This window comes from Clupea harengus, chromosome 9 (genome assembly GCF_900700415.2).
Source record: "Clupea harengus chromosome 9, Ch_v2.0.2, whole genome shotgun sequence".
In the NCBI taxonomy this organism is placed as follows: Eukaryota; Metazoa; Chordata; class Actinopteri; order Clupeiformes; family Clupeidae; genus Clupea; species Clupea harengus.
In genome coordinates this window covers 3,012,442-3,032,441 of record NC_045160.1, presented here as the reverse complement: position 1 = coordinate 3,032,441, position 20,000 = coordinate 3,012,442, and the positions used below count along the sequence as shown (strand labels likewise).

Sequence of the window (20,000 nt, the reverse complement as noted above, 5' to 3'; positions counted from 1 at the left end):
GGGGAACGGTATGTTCCACCTTAAGGAAAAGTAAGCATGAAGAACATGTATAGACTGAGATAGTGCTCCTTTCCCATGCCCATTTACTGCATCCCTTTCTCTCTCTCTCTCTCTCTCTCTCTCTCTCTCTCTCTCTCTCTCTCTCTCTCTCTCTGTGATGTCTTTCATCTCTAAACACTCCCTTTCTCCCCCACAAACATGGCTGTATTTTCAGCAGGGGTGCACCAGACTCCTAGGTTTGCCTCTCTGATGTTGCAGCTGTGCTGGAGTGAGGACGGCCTCCCCTGTCTCCCACGCACCAGACGAGTCCAAGTTACAGACTGAGCCAGTTTGCCCTGCTAGAGGACCTCTTTTGTCATTCCCACAAAGGTCTCTCGAAAAGACCTTGTCATAAGTCTTTCAGTGGTCAGATTTCAATGGTCAGATTTCCACCCTGGTTTCACTTGTCCTTCTTTGGGAAGCTCCATCACAGTGGAGCAGACAGGTATATTCCTTTCATTTTCTCCTGTTCAGTTGTTTTCAGTCTGCCTTCGGGTGTTTCCTGGTTTCGCTCGGACCGTCACTCACATGATTATGGGCCATCAGTCAGTTTTTTTGCTCTCTGTTGCCCAGAGGACCTTTGCTTCAGGGCCACCTGTCTCACGTTGCACGTGCGCTCTGGTATCAAGTTCAAGCGCATGAATGGACCCAAATTCCATACAAGTCTTTAAAGACGAGAACAAAGCAGGTCAATCCTGAGAGAATGCAGCAAACGATTTTTCGGCACTTATTAAGTACACTCCCTCCCGTCCCCTTGACAACGGGGCCGATGCTGATATCTGGCGAGGGCATTTAGGAATCCAGCGCTACGGCACTGAATAGAGGAGCAAAACACACTGGTTATCTTCTGTACACGTCCCTCTTTATCCGTAAGAATGGAGTAAGAAATGTGCTTATTGTTTTTCCCATTTTACGCTTCTCTCTTGTCAAAAAAAATGTGAGTGATGAACATGGCACCTGAGGACTCAGTGGAGTTCAAATCAATCAGATGAAAATCTCAGAGTCTTCAAATACCCTCACACCTCACACAACTCTGGTGGCCTGACGCTCATACTTCAGTGCAACAACAGGGAACGGCAGTTGCATTGGAAACCCTGACCATGACAGTGATGTTGAAATACTGGGGGGAAGATTAATGAATGGTTGCCTCCAGGCCGTCCCCGTGGGAAGTCGAAATCCCTGGAAAAAGGCCCATCCACAGCAGCCTGTCAAACAGGGCGGGAAAGGCTTGTGTGTGTGTGTGTATGTGTGTGTGTGTGTGTGTGTGTGCGTTGAGGTGAAAATTAGCCACGGGTGGATCTCGGAGGTATTTTGTGAATGAGAGAGCTCCCTACGCTTTTGCTTCCTTCGGCTGAGGTCAGGAAGAGTCCACTGGGTGATTTGTGACCACTGCATCCACTGGGAGGTGAGAGGAGGTCGAGGGGAGTGAATAGAGAGGGACCTGAGGTGCCCCTTAACTGCCCTCCCTCATACCCTCCCACCAACACCGTTTGCAGTCAAGGGCAATTCACCCTGTGTAAACTACACCGCCAACATTCCACCCACCTCAGCCTGCCCTATCAGAGATCCTGATGAGTGTAAACAAGAGCGGGCCCAGATATTAGTCGACTTTAGAACAGATCTGGCTGTGATCCATACACACAAACATACACGTACATGCACATAGACACACGTACGCTCAAACTCATAAACTCTTTTCCAGTCACTCACATATCTCTCTCTCTCTCTCTCTCTCTCATCCCTTCCTTCTCTACCCCCGCTTACATGTGAATGTATTCACAACAAACCGTACCCCCCCCCCCCCCCCCTTGACGCCGTCCACATGACAAGCACGCTGCTACCTTTTTCCAGCAATTTCCCATCACACGTCATACAGAAGAAGCCTTATTCATACCCAGGGGTGACAGGGAGGCGAGTGTGGGGAGACTAAATGGGGAGCGCATGCACATCCATTTGATGAGGTACTGTAGACCTGCTTATGGCAATGCAGTGTTCTTTCCTGTGTTATGAAGGCATGGAGAGGGGAGATGAGGACAGCGCAGCGGGAACAAATCAGTGTGGTGGGAGATTTACTGTGTAAGGCGTAAGTCGTATTCATTGAAACAGTTTATGTGAATATTTATCTTGGAGGCGTTTTGTGGTTTGACCAAATGCGTGTTATAACATTTTCTGACTCTGTTTGGTTAAAAATGATTAAGGCCTCCATCTTTTATTGGTTATCATACCTGCTAGACAGTATTTATAAAAGAAGGGAGTGGACTCTGACACGTGTATTAATGTATGTCCGCCTCAGCTAATCCATAAACAGACCGTCAGGACATTAAAGGGTTTCATGACAGCAGTGTTCTTATGTGTTAGTCTGCAAGGCTGTTTACCCTTTTGGTATCAGTTGCTATCTCTTTCTGCTCCACCACTCGCTCTCTCCCTCTCCAAAACTCCTCCTCCCCTCTTACATCTCAAAAGCAAACACACACACACACACACACACACACACACACACACACACACAGACACACACACACACACACACACACACACACACACACACACACACACACACACACACACACACACACACACAGAAAAACAGATGAATACACACAGTCATGCATGTATACATACATACAAACACAGACACACACAAACACAGAGAGAGAATGAGAGAGAAACACACGCAAACACACACACACACACATACACACACACACACACACACACACACACACACACACACACACACACACACACACACACACACACACACACACACACACACACACACACCCTCCCTCCTTTCTTTGAATGAGTAAGCCTGTTGAGAGGCAGCTCCCTCTTGTAGCCTGTGGGGACAGAGGGGAAGTTGTGATGACAGCGCTTTAAGCTGACTGGAGGGGCGCATTTGAAACAACGAGGGGGAGTGGAGGTGGCCGTGCTGAGGGAGGTGTGTCCATCTGTGTGTGTGTGTGTGTGTGTGTGTGTGAGGCTGAGGATGGTGTGGGGCAGAGCAATGTGCTGTCTTGCCTACGCCTCAGTTGGGAGTGAGCTCTTCTAAGGTGCAGGTCTCTCTCTCTCTCCCTCTTTCGCTCTCTCTCTTTCTCTGCCTTCTAAGCTAAACACAGCACCCTGGACACTTCCACTTTCAGTATGAGAGTACTGCCGGAAATTCTCCGAGGACATATACGTAAAGGATCTCTCATAGGGCTCAGCAGGTAGGATGAATGATGACTTTCTCAGCACTTACAAGTATAGTTTTTAAGTGGCTCCTGTAGAATTGCTTTGACCGACTTGTCACCACAGGTGTGTGAGAGTACACGCGCACGCACATGTGTATGTGTGTGTGTCTGTGTGTGTATGTTTGTGTGGGATTAGAAAGAGCAGGGGCTCTCGTGAGAGAGGGGACTGTCATGTTTTCAGCTGCGGCTGGGGCAATGTGCTGATTCTCTTACATATGTGGTCGAGTTTAGATGATTTTGTTTTTGCCAGCATTTCTGAGTAACTTTTATTGGGATGTTTGTGAAAGACGTGGTTAAGATGAGCCTCTGTGTTTTTTTCTCTGATTTACTACATGACATTAACTTCCAAATAACAGCTGTACACAGCTCGGATAGTATCCAGATGAACACATGTCTGAGAATTTGCTGCTGAAATTCATTTTGAAGTTAAAGCTTAATCCTACCTCCAAGACTCCGATTAATTACTCTTTATTAGTAAAGCACATCCTTCACAATGGACATGGTCACATGTCTTTTATAAGACTAAACTAACGGTTTACATGAACAAGCAGCAGTGACAGCTAAACAACAGTGTATTAGGTGTATTGGTCACTGTTACTGATAGAGTAAATATAATTATATAATGCTGCAGTGTTGCGATGTGATTCCTGTGTGGATCCCAGAGCTGGTCTGATTTTCACACTGTGATTTCCTCCGCTGCCTCCTCCAATCTGACCATTATTCTCCCGGCTGAATGCTGCGGAGGCCCCCTCTCTGGCATGCTTCTAGAGGAGAGGGGACTTCTTGGAAAGAGGTGGGCTGACAAGATCTAATCTCCTGTCCCCTGGCCGCGATGTTTCCTGTGGAGGAACAACAGGCCCCTCTCTTTAGGGAGAGAGACCCCCCCCCCCCTCTCAAAACTCTCCAGAGCCCCCCCCCCCCCCACACACACACACACACACACACAATCCTTTGGGGCCCCAGGAGTAACTTTAAATGTGACTCGGTGGCCCTTCTGTCAACTCCTGGGGTTGCATGCTGCATTCTGGATATCTTCCCACATTAATGATGAAAGGGAATTCAAACAGTAAAACAGCTGTCTGAATAAGAATACAAATAACACGTTCTTCCTTCTGGGTTCTAATGTTAAAAGCTGTGCTCATATTTGTTCAGCGGTGGGTGGCGGGAAGGCATTTGTCCTTGCACTGTGCTGGATTTTGAGCTCTTATCTGGCTTTGAAGGTTACAGTACTTGTGCTTTTGTCAGGCCAGGTGTGTTTTCCCCTGACACACAAAGTTTGTGTGTTTGTGTGTGTGCTTGTGTGTGTGTGTGTGTGTGTGTGTACGTCTGTCTGGCTGTCTGTCTGTATGTTTGTGTGCCAATCTCTCTCTCTCTCTCTTTCTCTCTGTGACTCACCATCCAGCATGTATGTGATAAGAGCTGGCAAAAGTCAGGATTAGCATCTGGCCTGCTCCCACATCCATGAGAGATATGGCAATCGACCCCCTCTGATTTTCCACTGCACTTTCCATGCATGACTTTGAGAGGCACAAGAAATCAATTCATCTTCCAGGAGATAACTCACACCAGAAGGTTGTTTTCAAAGTTATCACACTGGTCTATATTCAGAGCTTTTTGGTTTTGTGTTTTGATTTCCCTAAGACCAGTTTAAAATCTTTAACATTTACAATATCATTATAACATTTTGTGTAAGCTGTCGTATTGTTTTATCTGTTATTCGTTTATTTTAAAAATGACATAAAAACATATACCATTATGTCTTATTGGGAGAATTTATAGAGAAATTAGGAGTTCGGGAACTAAATTGCTAAACGTCATTCAGAAAACTCATTTAGATGCGTGGAATCCTGCCTGGTGTTGCTTTGTTTTGATGTTGACATCAAATATCTAGCAGCGCGTTTTCATGTCGTGAGACAACTGCTGAGGCGTCCAAAAGGAAAGAATGCCGTTTGTTTTTCTACAGTAGTGGAGTTAAATATGTACTTTGCAACATAGTGGGGCTTAATAATGGGGTTAGAGGCATCTTAGCCACAGCCGACCATTGTCGATATTAGCCCAGGCGAGCAATGTAAGCGGACTGTAAATCACCTATGTTGGGAGGAAGATTCAGATTCCAGAGTGCGGTGATGTCACTGAGATCGTGCCTGAAACAGATCCAGACTTGAATGCCGAGGCCAGCGCCAGATGTTCAGTTTTCACAGCTTGGCCTCTAGTTTTCCTCTCAATCTGCTGTGCTAGGCTAGATGTACTGGCAGAGATGGCTGTGCTCCAAGTTTTGGAAAGTTCAGTTAGTACACACAACCCAAGCTAAAAAATAAAACGAATAAGAAGAACTCTCTGAATACGTGGGTGTTTACGCATCAACAAGTTTTGTGAATTCGGGAAATGATAAAACGTTCACCCCCTTAAGCCCTATATCCTCGCCCACGTTTCTTATAAGATAATGTAATCACCGTAGACACTCCCTCACACTTATATGGTATTTTCCCTTTTCCACAGGTAAGCCAGCCTTTGTACTGAGTTGTTTGGAGGGTGCTGTTGCTGTCTAGATGCCACTTCACAGCAGAGATGGAGAACGCCTACCTGAGACACAAACTTCTATGGATCTACCTTGTGACTAAACTGTGAAGTTAGAAATGGAAGCCATTTATGTGCTGTCTTTAGAGGGGCACCACTCTCTGGCAATGCTAGAATCTCCCAAAATGACCATTTCAGCACCTACATCCTCAGAAGTGATTGCTGGGGACGTTATGCCACCTTCAGGTGACGCCCCTGTAGAGAACGGAAATGACCTGAAACGGTTTGAACCGCTTTCCCAGGAGACTGGCGGATTTACTCAGATCAAGAGACGACAGGAAAAGACAGGTGCCTTGGAGGCGGGCCAACAGAGCGATGGAAGTACCAGGGGCTTTTCTGAGCTTAACTGTGTCTCGAGCTCAGGCTCCTTCAGTCACTCTCCAGACGGGGAGAAGCACGTATCCCGTACCCAGATGTACACAAACGGACCAGAACGTATACTATCTTCTGAAAATACCAATCCGAGTACGACTGAAGTAACAGAGAAGCGCACGGAGGAGCCGAGGGTCATTGCAGCAACAAACTGTGCTGTAGAAAATGGCCACAATCTCAGCCATTCGGATATGGGGGATCTGACGCTGATTGGTGTTGCACCAGAGGTTGTTCATAGTGAAGTTCTTTCAGCCCATCCCACTGTAAATGGACATGATGTTGGTGTTTGGCCCCACTCTCAGTTTCCATGTCCCGTCCCATCTCTAGTGGTCGTTACGGACCATTCCACCCCCCTAAGTGTCCTCACCTCTGAAGGCTCTGCTCCAGTGGCTGGCCAGTGTGATTTCCCCTGCATCATCAAGCACAAGCCCAGCTCCATCACCTTCGCCGATTACAACTACCCCCCGTGTCACCAGCAGAATGCTCTCATCAGTGAGAGCTCCGACGGCCGGGAGTATTCTTCAGAGGATGACAATGACGCAGGCGGAGATGATGAGGATGAAGATGAAAACGATGAGGATGTGTTTCCTGAGCTGTTGCCATGCAGAGAGTTCTTGGCCGGCCAGCACAGGAGGACAAGGGAAAGGCCTAGAAGGAGGGTTGCTGTGACGGAGAGTAGTGGCTCACCACTGGACCTCTCCAGCGGACACCTGGCTGAGGATGATATCGGCCACACAAAGGTAAGGCAGACGTATGGATTATGGTGTGCTATCAGCTACGATCTATGTTCCCATAATATTGTATGTGGTGGTCTATATGCACTGTATACTGTGTACACATATTTATCAAACCCTCTGATATCTGTAAACATATCATATGTGGATTATACTTGTGCGATATTATCAAAATAGTTTTGAGTTATGTTCAAAAGGTCAGTGTAACACTGCTTGCAAAGGCTCTGATAAGAACTCAAAACAGTGGTGCTGTATATCAGAGATGTTATATGGCTCATAATCCATAGATTTTTTTTCTACTAATATTTTCTCTAACCTCATTAATCCTGTTTGAAGGGGTTCTGAGCCTGAGCCTATTTGATCAAATTACCTTTTTTCACTGTGGCTGCTGTAACCTGATTTAGCACTTGCTTGCATCAGCGTGCAAGATTAGATTCTTGGAGACTAAGAGAGAGAGGGAGCTTTTACAAGTCCAACAGCTTCCAGCCAACGGCTTGAAGGTATGCAGTGAGCCTCTGGTTTCTGTCCTCCACTCCTGTCATATACACAAAGGTCTATCAACAGGGAACTTAGCCTCTGCTTTCTCTGAAACAAGCCAGCGAGAGATTTGGGACCTCTTCTTCCCCTCCTCCCCTACTGTGCTCTACCCCTCTCCTGCTTAAACACCAAGCAGTGACCTTGTCCTGCCTGTTTCTATTGGTCTCCAAAACCACCATCTTTTTTTTAAGATTTATTTTTGGGCTTTTTTGCCTTTAATTGATAGTTCAGTGAAGAGTGGGACAGGAAATGAGAGGGAGAAGAGGACAGGAGAAATGACATCAGGCCGGATTTGAACCTGTCCTCCATAGGCATTCAAGCCCGAATGTGGTCGGGGCTACTGTTTGCGCCACAGTGCCCCCCAACCTCCATCTTTTTGACATTCACGGAGGTGTGTTTGCATGCCAGGAGCGCGCCATGATCAACAAGGGCGGCTCTGGCCGCTCTGATTCAACTCGCACACTTTCCGGATAGTGTTTACACATAACACCCACACCGGAGGTCAAGTTAAGGGGACAAAACCTGTTGCCATTCAGTGGTTCACTGAGCTTTATGTCTTCTTTTCTTGCCACTGTGTGTGTGTGGTTATGGTTGTACATGTCACCCGCTATCTCCGAGGTGTGTTTGAGGTGAGGACTGGAGGAATTCGGAGAATCTCAGGACTGCCTTTGGTAGCGGTGAAGACTCAGGGGTTAACCGTGCAGGCAGACGAGTCCACGGCAACATTGGCTATCACACGCTCTCTGCCAGATGACATGTGTTAATCTCAGTGCACCCCACCCCTGACCAACTCCCCCTTCCATGTCTGAACGCAGGGGGTTCAAAGACATCACCATCCCCACACCATCTCTTGCCCCTCAACAACCCCACCCCTCTGCTCTGCGTGAGTGTGAGAGAGCCATGCCTATTTGATGGGACAGACACGGTTGTTGCTCGGTGGGAGAGAAAGGGCTCACTGTTTGCCCCTGGCGAGGGGCCCTTCTTTCACCCCCTCCCTCCTCCTCCACCGCCCTTTCAGATGGCGCTGAAGTAAATGGGTGAGCTTAAATTTACACCCGTGTTTGATCTGCTGTGGCGAAAGCTGGATCAAAGGGAACTCCGCTCACTCTGTGGTTTAGATCTACTCTACAGCCGGTTTGATAACAAGTGAAAAACAAGGCAGTCCATGTTTTCCTCAATCAAATTTCATGTTTTTTTCCTTGTCCCTTACAACATTTCATTTTGGGGAAAAAACGAAATCTTCCTAACATAGTGTGAAGTTCAAATACCATAATGCCTCGAACCTAAGAAGGAATTAGGCAGAGAGCTCCCAGAGTCTGGATTTACAGCCAGTGTTCACATGGCGGCCTTTCAGATGTATAAGGAACAGAGGTGATTTACTCCTCCCCTCATGCTGCACGTGCTGTGCTCCTACAAAACACATGCATTGTTGTGCTTTTTCACATGGAACCTGTGCGCCGTTGTCCCGTAACGGCACGACGTGCAGGAATGCCAGCATCAGTTAAAGAAAGGGCGACAGGCTCCCCTTGGTCTGCGATGGTCCTGTCGCACAACAAACAAACCTGCCACCAAGGGTGCTGATGGTTGCTTTTAGTTCAAAAAGGTGATGGATGAGACGATGTTTGGTGTGGTTGTTTTTTTAACTCAACCTACGATTAGTTAGTTCCCTTTATTCCATTTTCACCTTTATGGATCTTTTGTTGTAAGTGGTTTTGAAAATGATTTTTGTTCACACCTTCATCAAGCAAAAGGGGATGCTGATAACACTATGGAGCGACTAGGACTGTCTTCATGACCTGCTGCATGGGGGACTGGCTTTCTCTGTGGCGTATTGCTGCATGCAGTTCTCAGTTTTATCCAGTAGAGGGCGTCATAACCACACCATCTGCCCTACAGGCCGTCCCAGTGTCCTCTGATGTCCTTTACCTTGGCACGACTCTGTCATGGTATGTTGAGTTCTGTTGGTTTTCCTTGGCAGGCAGCGTGCATTTAATATCGACCGTCCTGCAGGTTTGCCTCTAAAAACTTCAGCTGAGGGGCTCCCTGCAGGGGTAGAGGCTTGGAAGTGAATCGGATCAGCTGTGGATTCGCATTTGACTCTCGGAATCCGTTTGAAACAGCCTCAACCATTCAAACCCCACACCAAAGCTCCATATTGGCCAATCTTTTTTAAAAGAAAGGAAAAAACGCATCCCACTCTCCCTTTATTTTAAAAATACATTTGACCTGGGTCCTATTCAAATACTGTAGCTGCCAGGCAATGTCCTTTTTGGGGGAGCCATACCCCACCGCTACATTCTCGCACTGCCATGGTGATCTCTGGCACTCTCGGTGGGTGGCATGGACTAGGCACCGCGCCCAGAAAAGCTGTGCCATAGCCCGTGCACTTAACTCCTCATTACCATGTCAAAAAGGAGGCGCTACAGTTTACAATGTGGCCAATTTGCACCAATGAAGTTATGGCCCTCTCCCATTCTGTGTTCTGCCGCCTGTAGATAACAATGATGACTTGATCTAGAGGATTGACTCATACCAGGACGCGTTTCCATGGTGAGCGTGTTTCTCACGACGGACAGAGCTGAATGGCAGGGAAACTGAATCAAGCCTTCTGTCTTGCTTTTAGGCTTCCTGCAAAAAAACTCGAGAATTCCGCTCATTCCATACGAGAAGTGGCCACATTCCGAATGAGAATTTTATGTGGCCTCCCCCTTGGAGGGGAGCAGAGCAGCGAGTGTTTCTAATTTGGCTCAGGCTCTGAATTCAGGCCCTGAGATTGGCAAACATCTCAGCCGCTCTCATTGTAATAGTCCTGAAAATAAATGAATAAATCCCAGAGGAAGCATTCAAACCGTTGCCTGTCACAACACCACATTTTGCCATTCCACAGGCCGAGATAGCAGAAATGTCTGTAACGTATCCAAACTCATCAAAAGATGTTGCCGCTTTTTTCTCCATGGCATGTACGTCAGGCGGAGTCGGAGCAAGCAGACACAGGAGTCAGAGATGCCTTTGCCCTAAGATGGCTTTAAACATTTTTTGCCCAAGATGCTATCTGAAAGGCTGCCATGCGGTGCTGGAGATTGTGTAGTGTAAACACACACATGTTCTTTTGTCAAAGTCAAGAGGCTTACTGGCCGGGCCCACTGGGGGAAGACAGAGTGGCGCTGGAGGGTCTGAGAGCATCAAATCTCTGACTCCCTCCCTATCTCTCTCTTTCTCTCTCTCTGTTTCTTCTTCTCTTTTTTACTCCCTCTCTCTCCTACTGTCTTCTCTCAGTCTCTCTCTTTTGGCTGTCATTGGCTATCTCTAAGGCCCAGCCCTTCATGCCCACTCTCTTTAACTCTCTGTCCCCCTCTCTCTCTCTACCACTCACAATCTCTCTCTCCCTCTACCACTCACAATCTCTCTCTCCTTCTCTCTCTCTACCACTCACAATCTCTCTCTCTCTCTCTCTCTGTCCTTCTCTGTCATCTGTACTTTTGACACAAGGCCACCCCTTCAGTGAGAACCAAGGCTTTCTCTGGTCTTAGTCCTTCCCCCTAGGATTGCAGGGGAGAAAGGGCACTTTCCTCGGCTGGAGGTCGATCAGGTGACCCCTGGGTGGCCACCACAGTCTCCAGTCCATCTGGCGTCTGCCAGAGTACTTAGTTAAAGAGGAAAGACATGTCTTAGATCTGCTCTGGACGTGTGTCTTTCCTACCCCAAAATCCCCAGGGACAAGTCAGTGCAAGAGATAAATAAGCTGTGACAACAGTATCGTAACGGTGTTAATTATCGGACGGCGTGTGTTATCGGCAAACGTTTGCGTTGTCATGTTAACCCATTATTAAACTGAGCATATCGATTGTTAATCCATTATTAAACTTAGCATTTTGATTGTTTAACAGAATGGCCGATGTTTGACACTGTCCGATAACTGACATAGCTACGCTAATAACATGGAACAAACTGAGATCTATGCTTTACACCATACTCCTAAACTTCAGTTGGACTTCAGTTGGACTTCAAGATACATACACTCTTTCTCTTCTCTCCCCTTCTCTCTCCCTTTCCCTTTCCCTTTCTCTCTGTCTCTCTCTTTCCCTCTCTCTTCCCCTCTCTCTTTCTCTCTGTCTCTCTCAGAGGCGTCTGCATATCTGAGTCTTAATTGTTTCAGGGTCTCAGTGCTTCTACACTCCAAATAGATTTAACAGATACAGATCACCCCCCCACCCCACACACACACACACACACACACACACACACACACACACACACACACACACACACACACACACACACACACTCACACACACACACACACACACACACACACACACACACACACACACACACACACACACACACACACACACACACACACACACACACACACACACACATACACCCAGCCGGGGATAAATGTGATTCCGCCGGCAGTGACACCCATCAATAAGAGAATTGTGTTGGGATGAGAGGGAGCCTTGATGCGGCAAGTCAGGGAACAAGTTCAGACCCTGGAGGGCGAAAGATGGACACAGTCTGGCCACAGTCTTCATCCCATTTCTCCATAACATCAAGCGCTCTGCGTGAAACCAACAGATTGCGTGTGCAGAGTGGCTAGAGACCGAAATATCTCTGTCCAAGGCAGTAAATCAAAAACATGTCTAGATAGAAAGCTAACTCTGGGATGAATCCAGCCCTGGCCTGGCACAGAGATGTAGGCCCTGTCTACTTACATTACTGGGTAGATGTCCTACTGGGGTTATCACTGTATATCATTGGCTACATCAATATATCAAGCATGAGCTGACCTATCTTAGGCTTACCCAAAAGGGGGTAAGTCTTTGCATATACTATGGAGACTTATAAGCTGGGGTGTTATGTTAGTTCAGTGGCTGAGGTGTTGTGTCCCCCCCCCCCCCCCCCCCCACTCCTATCCCCCAGCTCTACAGCTCTACACTGATTTATGGTGGAAGGGCTCAAGGTGCTTCCTGCTAATTCATGGCCTCCAACCTCGGCCCCTCAAACCCAAACAGAGCCTGTACGCAGGGCTGGGTTGGCCTCTTTATGCCAGCCAGAGGTCTTAGCGGGAGAGAGAGATGGCAGAAAAAAAGAGAGAAAAAAGAAAGAGAAAAGAAAACAGTGAGGTTTGGATGATTGGAATGCCAGTGAATGATCTTCTACAGCTGAGACCCAGTGTGGATTTGGTCTGCTTGGTGTATGGGCGAAGCTACTGATAGATATGGACAAATCCTGATTGGGTCTTACAGTGATGCCCAACTAATCAAATTCAGTTCAAATAAGCTTTGTTGGCAGGGTGGTTTGTGATTCAGTTTTCCCCCCCAAAAACTCAACAAATCAAACAAGGCATAAAACCATAGCAGAAATAAATCTGTTGTGTAGCTGCAGCAGTATTTGTTTGTGTGTGTGTGTGTGCGTGTGTGTGTGTGTAAGTGTTTGTGTCTTTATGTTTGGGTGTAGTGAGGCTCTCTCTCTCTCTCTCTCAATTTAATCCAATTCATCTTGCTGTATTGGCATGGCGAAATGTACATTTGTAGTTTTATAGCATCATCATTTAAAGCAAGTGATCTGTGTGTCTGTATGTGGGTATGGTTGTACATGTATTAGTGATTGGTATGCTTTTCTTCTTGTATGATTCTGGAGTAGCACACCGAGGCATAATGTGCAGCTATCTGACAGCAGTCCCTGTGTTGAAATTAATGAGGCATCTTTAAATCATTGGCTAAGCTGTTCAATTTTATAAACCTAGACATTATCTTTTTCAATATATGAGAAATATATATATCGAAATATTGTTTTTTCAATATATAAGAATACATTTTAATTTAATGCATTCAGTCTCTCTCTCTCTCTCTCTCTAGTAAGACTAGTACAGTTACTGGGCACGGTACTTCTGCAGTTCCTCATTGTGGTCTCTTTATTTAAAGGGTTGCCTGTACCAGGAAAAGAACCCTGAAATGCAGCTGATAATGGATTTTGCAGCAATTGTGGGGTACCCAGGATCTGACCTCTAATGTCTGTCCCCGCAGGAGTCTCCCCAGGTTCTGTCTCCATGGTCGGAATCCATGTCCCAGCTGATGATGAAGCTGGACCAGCTCAACCTGGACATAGAGGAGGCTCTGAGCGCCAGCTCGTCCCCTTCAGACACACCCGCCGCCACCCGCAGACACACAGCCAGCCCCAGCAACCCACAGCAGGTCAGCGCATCACATTCAGCTGTTCAACTTTCCAAGACATCAGATATAGTAGTCCCCAAGTATGCCTTGGCATCCTTTGAACTGGACAGTAACACTTAATATGTGCTGTCCTGAGAATGCCAGTTCAGTTTACTGTCAGCAAAGTCATACAGACAATTTTATTGCATGTGATGGTAATACCAAGTTTAACACAGCAGCTTTAATTCAGTTTAATGTAATTCATGTGTCACCTTTTTTTAATGTTACCATTGTCTCAAGAGCTTGTAAAGATATGGAGGTTGATATGAAGATGTAGGTGGAGGGTATTGCAGTAACCCAGAAAACTGCTGACACTGTAATTCACCCTGCTGCTCTTCCCCTGATCCTTTCCAAACAAAGTGACTCACTGGGAGATGACAAGCCAAATGTGAAGCCACGTGAAGATCTTGTGATGTTGAACATAGCGACCTGATGTGACCCCTATGACTCTAAAAGAGTTGAAGAGTTGGAAAAGTATGACAAAAGTCAATGACAAAAGTCAATGACTTTCAAAGTAGGGAGCAAACATTACTCCCTTCGTGTTGGATAACACTGAAGTCACTTAACCTTTTCCTCTGTTGTATAACACACCATGGCCATGTCATTGTAGTATTGGTGGCTTCAGACTATTTGGAACTCTAATGTATACATTTTAATTCAAACAACTTAAAAGCCTCTGATATGATATACTGTAGATTATATTGTTGGGCCACACAGTGGCGGTTCTACATGGAATTACGCCCCGGGCGAAACCCCCTCTGGTACTCTGTATGCTGTTATATTCTGTTAGTTGTGGCTAGCGGGACTTCGCTAACACTTTAGCCTAGTGTCAGATGAATGAACATGTCCATACCCTATGGTCAAATCAGCTAGCTAACGCTAGCTAGCAAACAATTCTGTTGGTGCTCAACATTAGCTGGTTGCCTTAATAGGAATTTAGGTTAAGTTACACTTGACTGAAAACACATTTTTACCTTGTCCACTTGAGCATCCTTCAATAGTTATCTTGATAATGTAATAGACTACTCTGTAAAAGATGTATTTAATTTCCCTTGGGATAAATAAAGTATCTATCTATCTATCTATCTATACTCTGCTAACTACGTACTACCTTCACCAGTTAGATAAGTTGGAGCAGTCAGTGGTCTCTCCTTCCACCAATTCACCTTGCCCTTGGTGACCACATAATCGTTCTGTATTACCTATTTGTATTAGCCATTTCACACAATTCAGAAAAACGAAAACTTGCAGGAATTATAGGCCTGTAATTATAATGTTATGAATGTGCGTTATTTGGAAGAAAGTCGAGGTGTGACTGCTATACAGTGGATCCCCCGCCCCCCCTTGTCCGTTCCATTTGGGAGAACTGTCCCCCGCGCCCCCTCCCCTTGCCCCTTCTCCCTTCTCACTCAGGATCTGTCCACGGCACCTTCTTAGCGAGCAGAGGCGCCTGTGATATGATCACACAGTGATATGATAGATAATAGAAAACCGCTTCGCGGCCCAGATGATTTTTTTTTTTAAGTGCTCTTGCCGCCCCCCACGTTTTATGAAAAAGTGCCGCCCCGGGCGGCTGCCCGGGTCGCCCGTGCCTAAAACCGCCCCTGGGGCCACATACCATATGCTACCGCTAACCTTTAAAATATCACTGAGGGGAACGCTAGTCTGGTTTCAACAGGTTTCTTGCCACAAACCATCACTCTTGCACCACATAAGTGCATGCTATTCAGCAACCACAGAAGCATTAGCTTCACTTCAGTGTCTTCATACCGTAGATCTTATGAGACTAATTTCTTGGGGAAGTTTGTTCTTTTTTAAACTGCTTCTTTTATTGTAAATCACATTAGTGGTGTGAAGTTCATCATACTGTTGGGGAAATCCTGCCCAGTTACACTAGTGTCCTCCAGACTTTGTGTTAAGTGGTTTTGCCTTTTAGCCCCTGTGAAATAATTCAATTATCATTTAGACAAAATGGCTTCTTTCTGCATAGGGGACACTTTGTCTAGTGAGCCGCTTGCCTTCACTGGTCGTAAAGCATCGGTGCAAGGGCCTGTTCCATGTGGCAGAATAAAATTCCACAGATACCGACACAGACACAGACACAGACATAGTGCCAGAAACAGAGACAGAGACAGAGACAGAGACAGAGACAGAGACAGAGACAGAGAGTGTCTTGGAGAGATTTGATTGCTGCAGTTTCCTGTTGGGATGCTCAAAAGACGGGGATCAGCGATGTCTTTGTGGACAGGCAATGAAGTGACAACCAGCGCGCACAAGTGACAACTACTCTCATGGAAAATGTGACAGTGAGCACACAAAAAAAAGCGATTGTTACTTTTACTGTTATCTCTTTTTTTTTGCCTTGATCAGTTAAGTTGACTTACCATTAAGGTATTTTTTCCTGGAAATGCTAGAGAGCATATCTACCAAACTTTTATCAAATCCTAAAAGAGAAAGGGCCTGTTGAATAGACGGCCATTCAAATCAGTGCACAGGGCGCATGATTTCACTGGTGCCTCTGAACTAGCCGTGCCACCAGACCCCTCCTTATATATGGTTGTTTTGATGTAGCACGTGGCTCAAAGTAGAGTTCTGTGGGTTTCCTATCAGACCGGCTACTGCACCCAGACACATGGCGTCCGCTTTATGATATGAGTCAGATCTGCCCGCCCGATGATATGTGGCCGTCTGTGCTCGACCAAAGCTCCAAAGCAACATCCCCAAAGGACTAGCACGATTGGAACAGAAGGCCATTGTCTCTGTGTGGAGATGTCAGGGACTGGGAACCGGCAGTGATAGACTTAAAAAAAAAAAAAAAAAAAAAAAAGGAGAGAAAAAAACGTTGGGGAATGCTGCCTCTTTTTGTGCCCAATCTCGAGTTTGCATGTAAGGGAACAAGAGCGCCTTTTGGACTCCGCGTGTGTTGGCCACACAGAGGACGTGTTGTGTGAGAGTGTGTGTCCTGTGTGGAGGGTATGATGTAGTCGGTTAGCAGTGGTGTGGCGAGTGACAGATGTCCCTTTGAGCTCTGAGTGTTGTTATCCCAGGCATCTGCTGCTGTGACTGGCTTTAACTAGCGATAGGAGGAGAAAGGGCATCTTCTGACATCCCAGCCAAGGTCACTCTGTCGCTGTGCTGAAAAGTGAAATGCTCATATGTTTGCCTTCTTTTTCCGCTGCCATCTGACTGAGAAGAAGCCAGCAATTTTTTTCATCACGTCTCACTTGCTCTCTCTCTCTCTCTCTCAATCTATCTCTCTGAACGATTGACCTCTCCCTCATGTTTTCCATTTCTCTCTCTCTCTCTCTCTCTCTATCTCTTTCTCTCTGTGTGCTGCTGGGAATAAGTCCATCCTGTAGAGGACGTTTACAGTCTGCTAGCCTCACAGAGATGACATGGGTGCTGCTGCTGTTGTTGTCCTGACGGCCACCTGCTCTCCTGTCGTTACAGCGTGACGGTGTCTCATGGAGGTCAGCCCAGTCGACCCAGTCTGCTGGCGCCGGTGGGGACCTTAGGGGACTGGACATGGGGGATTCTTTCGGACCGGACAAGGGCTCCATCTCAGCCATGAGCTCGGGCTCGGGCTCCGTCACAGGAACCAGAACTCGGCCAAAGAAAACGGAGGTGAGATCAGCTTGTGGTTCTGAAGCTGGGCTTACAGGGTCAGAACTTGTGGGTCATCTTCTGACATCGCTTTCAACAACACTTTCACTGACTTTGTTAGTTGTTGTTGTTTTTGTTGTTGTTGGCTGTGTACAGTTGTACATTAAGCTTCAGAAGCCTTTTGCTTGCACAGCTGAACTAGAGCATTTGTCCATACCACATTGGAGCCTTTCTTAGATCTATCTATCTATCTATCTATCTATCTATCTATCTATCTATCTATCTATCTATCTATCTATCTATCTACTGTATCTATCTGTCTGTCTGTATGTCTATCTATCTGTTTATCTATCTAAATATCTGTCTGTAAATATATGCATGTATGAAAACATGTAAGTGTGTCGCAGACTCTACAGTATGTTGTCTGGGTTTTCAGAGCTGTATGTGATGAGTCTTCGCAAGTGCGGTCTGTTCTCCATTCAAAGAGCCTGTGAGCAGAGTTAGCTGGCTGGCTGCCCATGGCCTGGGTGTTTTTAATAGGTTTTCTGCATCATGGGGAGCAAATGGAGTAGATTTTCACCCCTCTAATCCAAACTATTTTACTGCAGTGGAATTTAATTAACATATTGGGAATGACAGCCAAGTGGGGTGGGGTGGATCTGGGGGACTGGCGGATATCCACTTCTATTTTTTTTGATTGTAGGCAAAACGTGTCCCACATCCACTAAAAGCAAACATTATCTGTTTGCAATAGGAGAACAGAATGTGGAATCGATATACATTTACAAAGATAACGACAAGAAGAAGATAGCCAAAACATAATGTTCATTTACGTATATGTTGTGACGTATTTTTAAATGTTTGAAATTTTTTTAAATCTGGTTTTAAACTTGTGTACAGTATTTGATTTTTATTTACATCCTCTTTACCTAATTCTGTACACAATAAAATACTCTCTGGATGTTTAAGTGGACCTATATTTATAGAAATTGAGATAAAAAAAAGTTGTATAGATAAATACCATCACTGTCTGAACTGTTCCTGCTGATGGTCTAAAATGAACTCAATGCGTTAGTGAACTCCTTATTTTCTGACACCTCTGCTGGTATGGGAGGAATGCCTCCCTTGGCGTGGCACTGGTGAGCTGTGGTCAAACGTGTGGGACTGTTCCCTCCTTCAACCGGGCCTGTAAATATTTGAGGTTCGTATTAGGCTTAATGCCAAGCATGGCAGCCTTAAGACCGAGATTAGCATGAGTCTCAGCACGACACTTTGGGTACATGAATACACAAAGTGGTAGAGAAAGGTTGTGAGTCTATGTGTTGGGCGATTTAATGTCAGGTTAAGCTGCGCTTAACAAAACATGGAGATGGAGAGGTGGAGATTAGTAAGGTTTCAATAGAGATTATATCAATTCATGGCACAGTGTTGGAATTAGATGATTACTTGCTGTGTGTTGTATTAGCTTTGTATCTATATCTGTCTATCTATTATCAGAGAATACTAGATTTTAGTTGTTGCTGGCTCTTTGAAGATCGGTTTAGTGTCTGATGGAATGCTCACCATTGTTGGTTGTATGAAGTTTATATCTATCTATCTATCTATCTATCTATCTATCTATCTATCTATCTATCTATCGTCGTAGAATAATATATTTAACTTGTTGCTGGCTATTCAATACAGTCTATTTGAAGATGGGTTTAATGTCTGCTGGAACGCTTATCATTGTCTTTAAACATTGGTATCTTATTTGAGAACCTACCCCAGCTATGCTTCTCTAAGCTGTTATTTAGGTAGGTCTCATGAGATGGAGCTATGCTTCTCTAAGCTGTTATTTAGGTAGGTCTCATGAGATGGAGCTGTTATTTAGGTAGGTCTCATGAGATGGAGCTGTTATTTAGGTGGGTCTCATGAGATGGAGTGTCATGTTTTGGACTCATTGCCTTGTTTTGATCTTTCCAGGTGGTGACATTGACCGAGCACCATTGTTTTTTATTTGATAATATTTATTCCTCTGACATCATTGGAAAAACGTGTCTTGGATGGAGAGTCTGTGGGGGTGTGTGTGGGCGTTGTGTTGAGGTTACTATGGAGAACAAAACAACAAAATAATTCTTAATGTTCCCCAGGCCTGGTGGTTTTGTCTTTTTGCTCAACTCCAGGGACTAACCACTGGCAAAATAAAAATATCTCAGTTGCTCAACATTTCTGCTTCATTGTTTATGGGGTGAAGGTGCTCACTGCCTTAGCTCAGAACAGTTCAAAATCGACGGTACACTGAGAGTCTTCTGTCCTTCTTATACATAAACAAAGACTTACAGGAAACTGAAAGGAAAGGGCCATGCATAAGGGCCATGCTTAACCAAGGCCTCACACTGAAATCATTTTCACATTTCATGTGAATCGCTGGAATGCTGCCAAAGACCAGAGAATACAAGGGATCATATTTTATACAAATTTCACCGCAGCACCATCACACACACACACACAGACACACACAGACACACACAGACACACACACACACACACACACAGACACACACAGACACACACACACACACACACACACACACACACACACACACACACACACACACACACACACACACACACACACACACACACACACACAGATACACACAGACACACACACACACAGACACACACACACACACACACACACACAC

General features: G+C 45.7%; 1 protein-coding gene across 5 annotated transcripts in view; it reads left to right on the top strand.

The window, feature by feature from the left end:
• Nucleotides 1-20,000, top strand: part of LOC105909321 (stAR-related lipid transfer protein 13) — a 94,089-nt gene that overhangs the window by 10,014 nt on the left and 64,075 nt on the right. The window contains exons 1-4 of one of the 5 annotated variants that reach the window (XM_031573057.2): nt 3,003-3,248; nt 5,772-6,961; nt 13,525-13,692; nt 17,161-17,334. In XM_031573057.2, the coding sequence (XP_031428917.1) occupies nt 5,909-6,961; nt 13,525-13,692; nt 17,161-17,334 (1,395 nt within the window). In that variant the 5' untranslated portion in view covers nt 3,003-3,248; nt 5,772-5,908. Of the gene's footprint in view, nt 1-3,002; nt 3,249-4,667; nt 4,845-5,771; nt 6,962-13,524; nt 13,693-16,142; nt 16,829-17,160; nt 17,335-20,000 lie in introns of those variants that run through there. The other 4 variants (XM_031573061.2, XM_031573058.2, XM_031573059.2 and 1 more) reach the window with 4 other exon arrangements.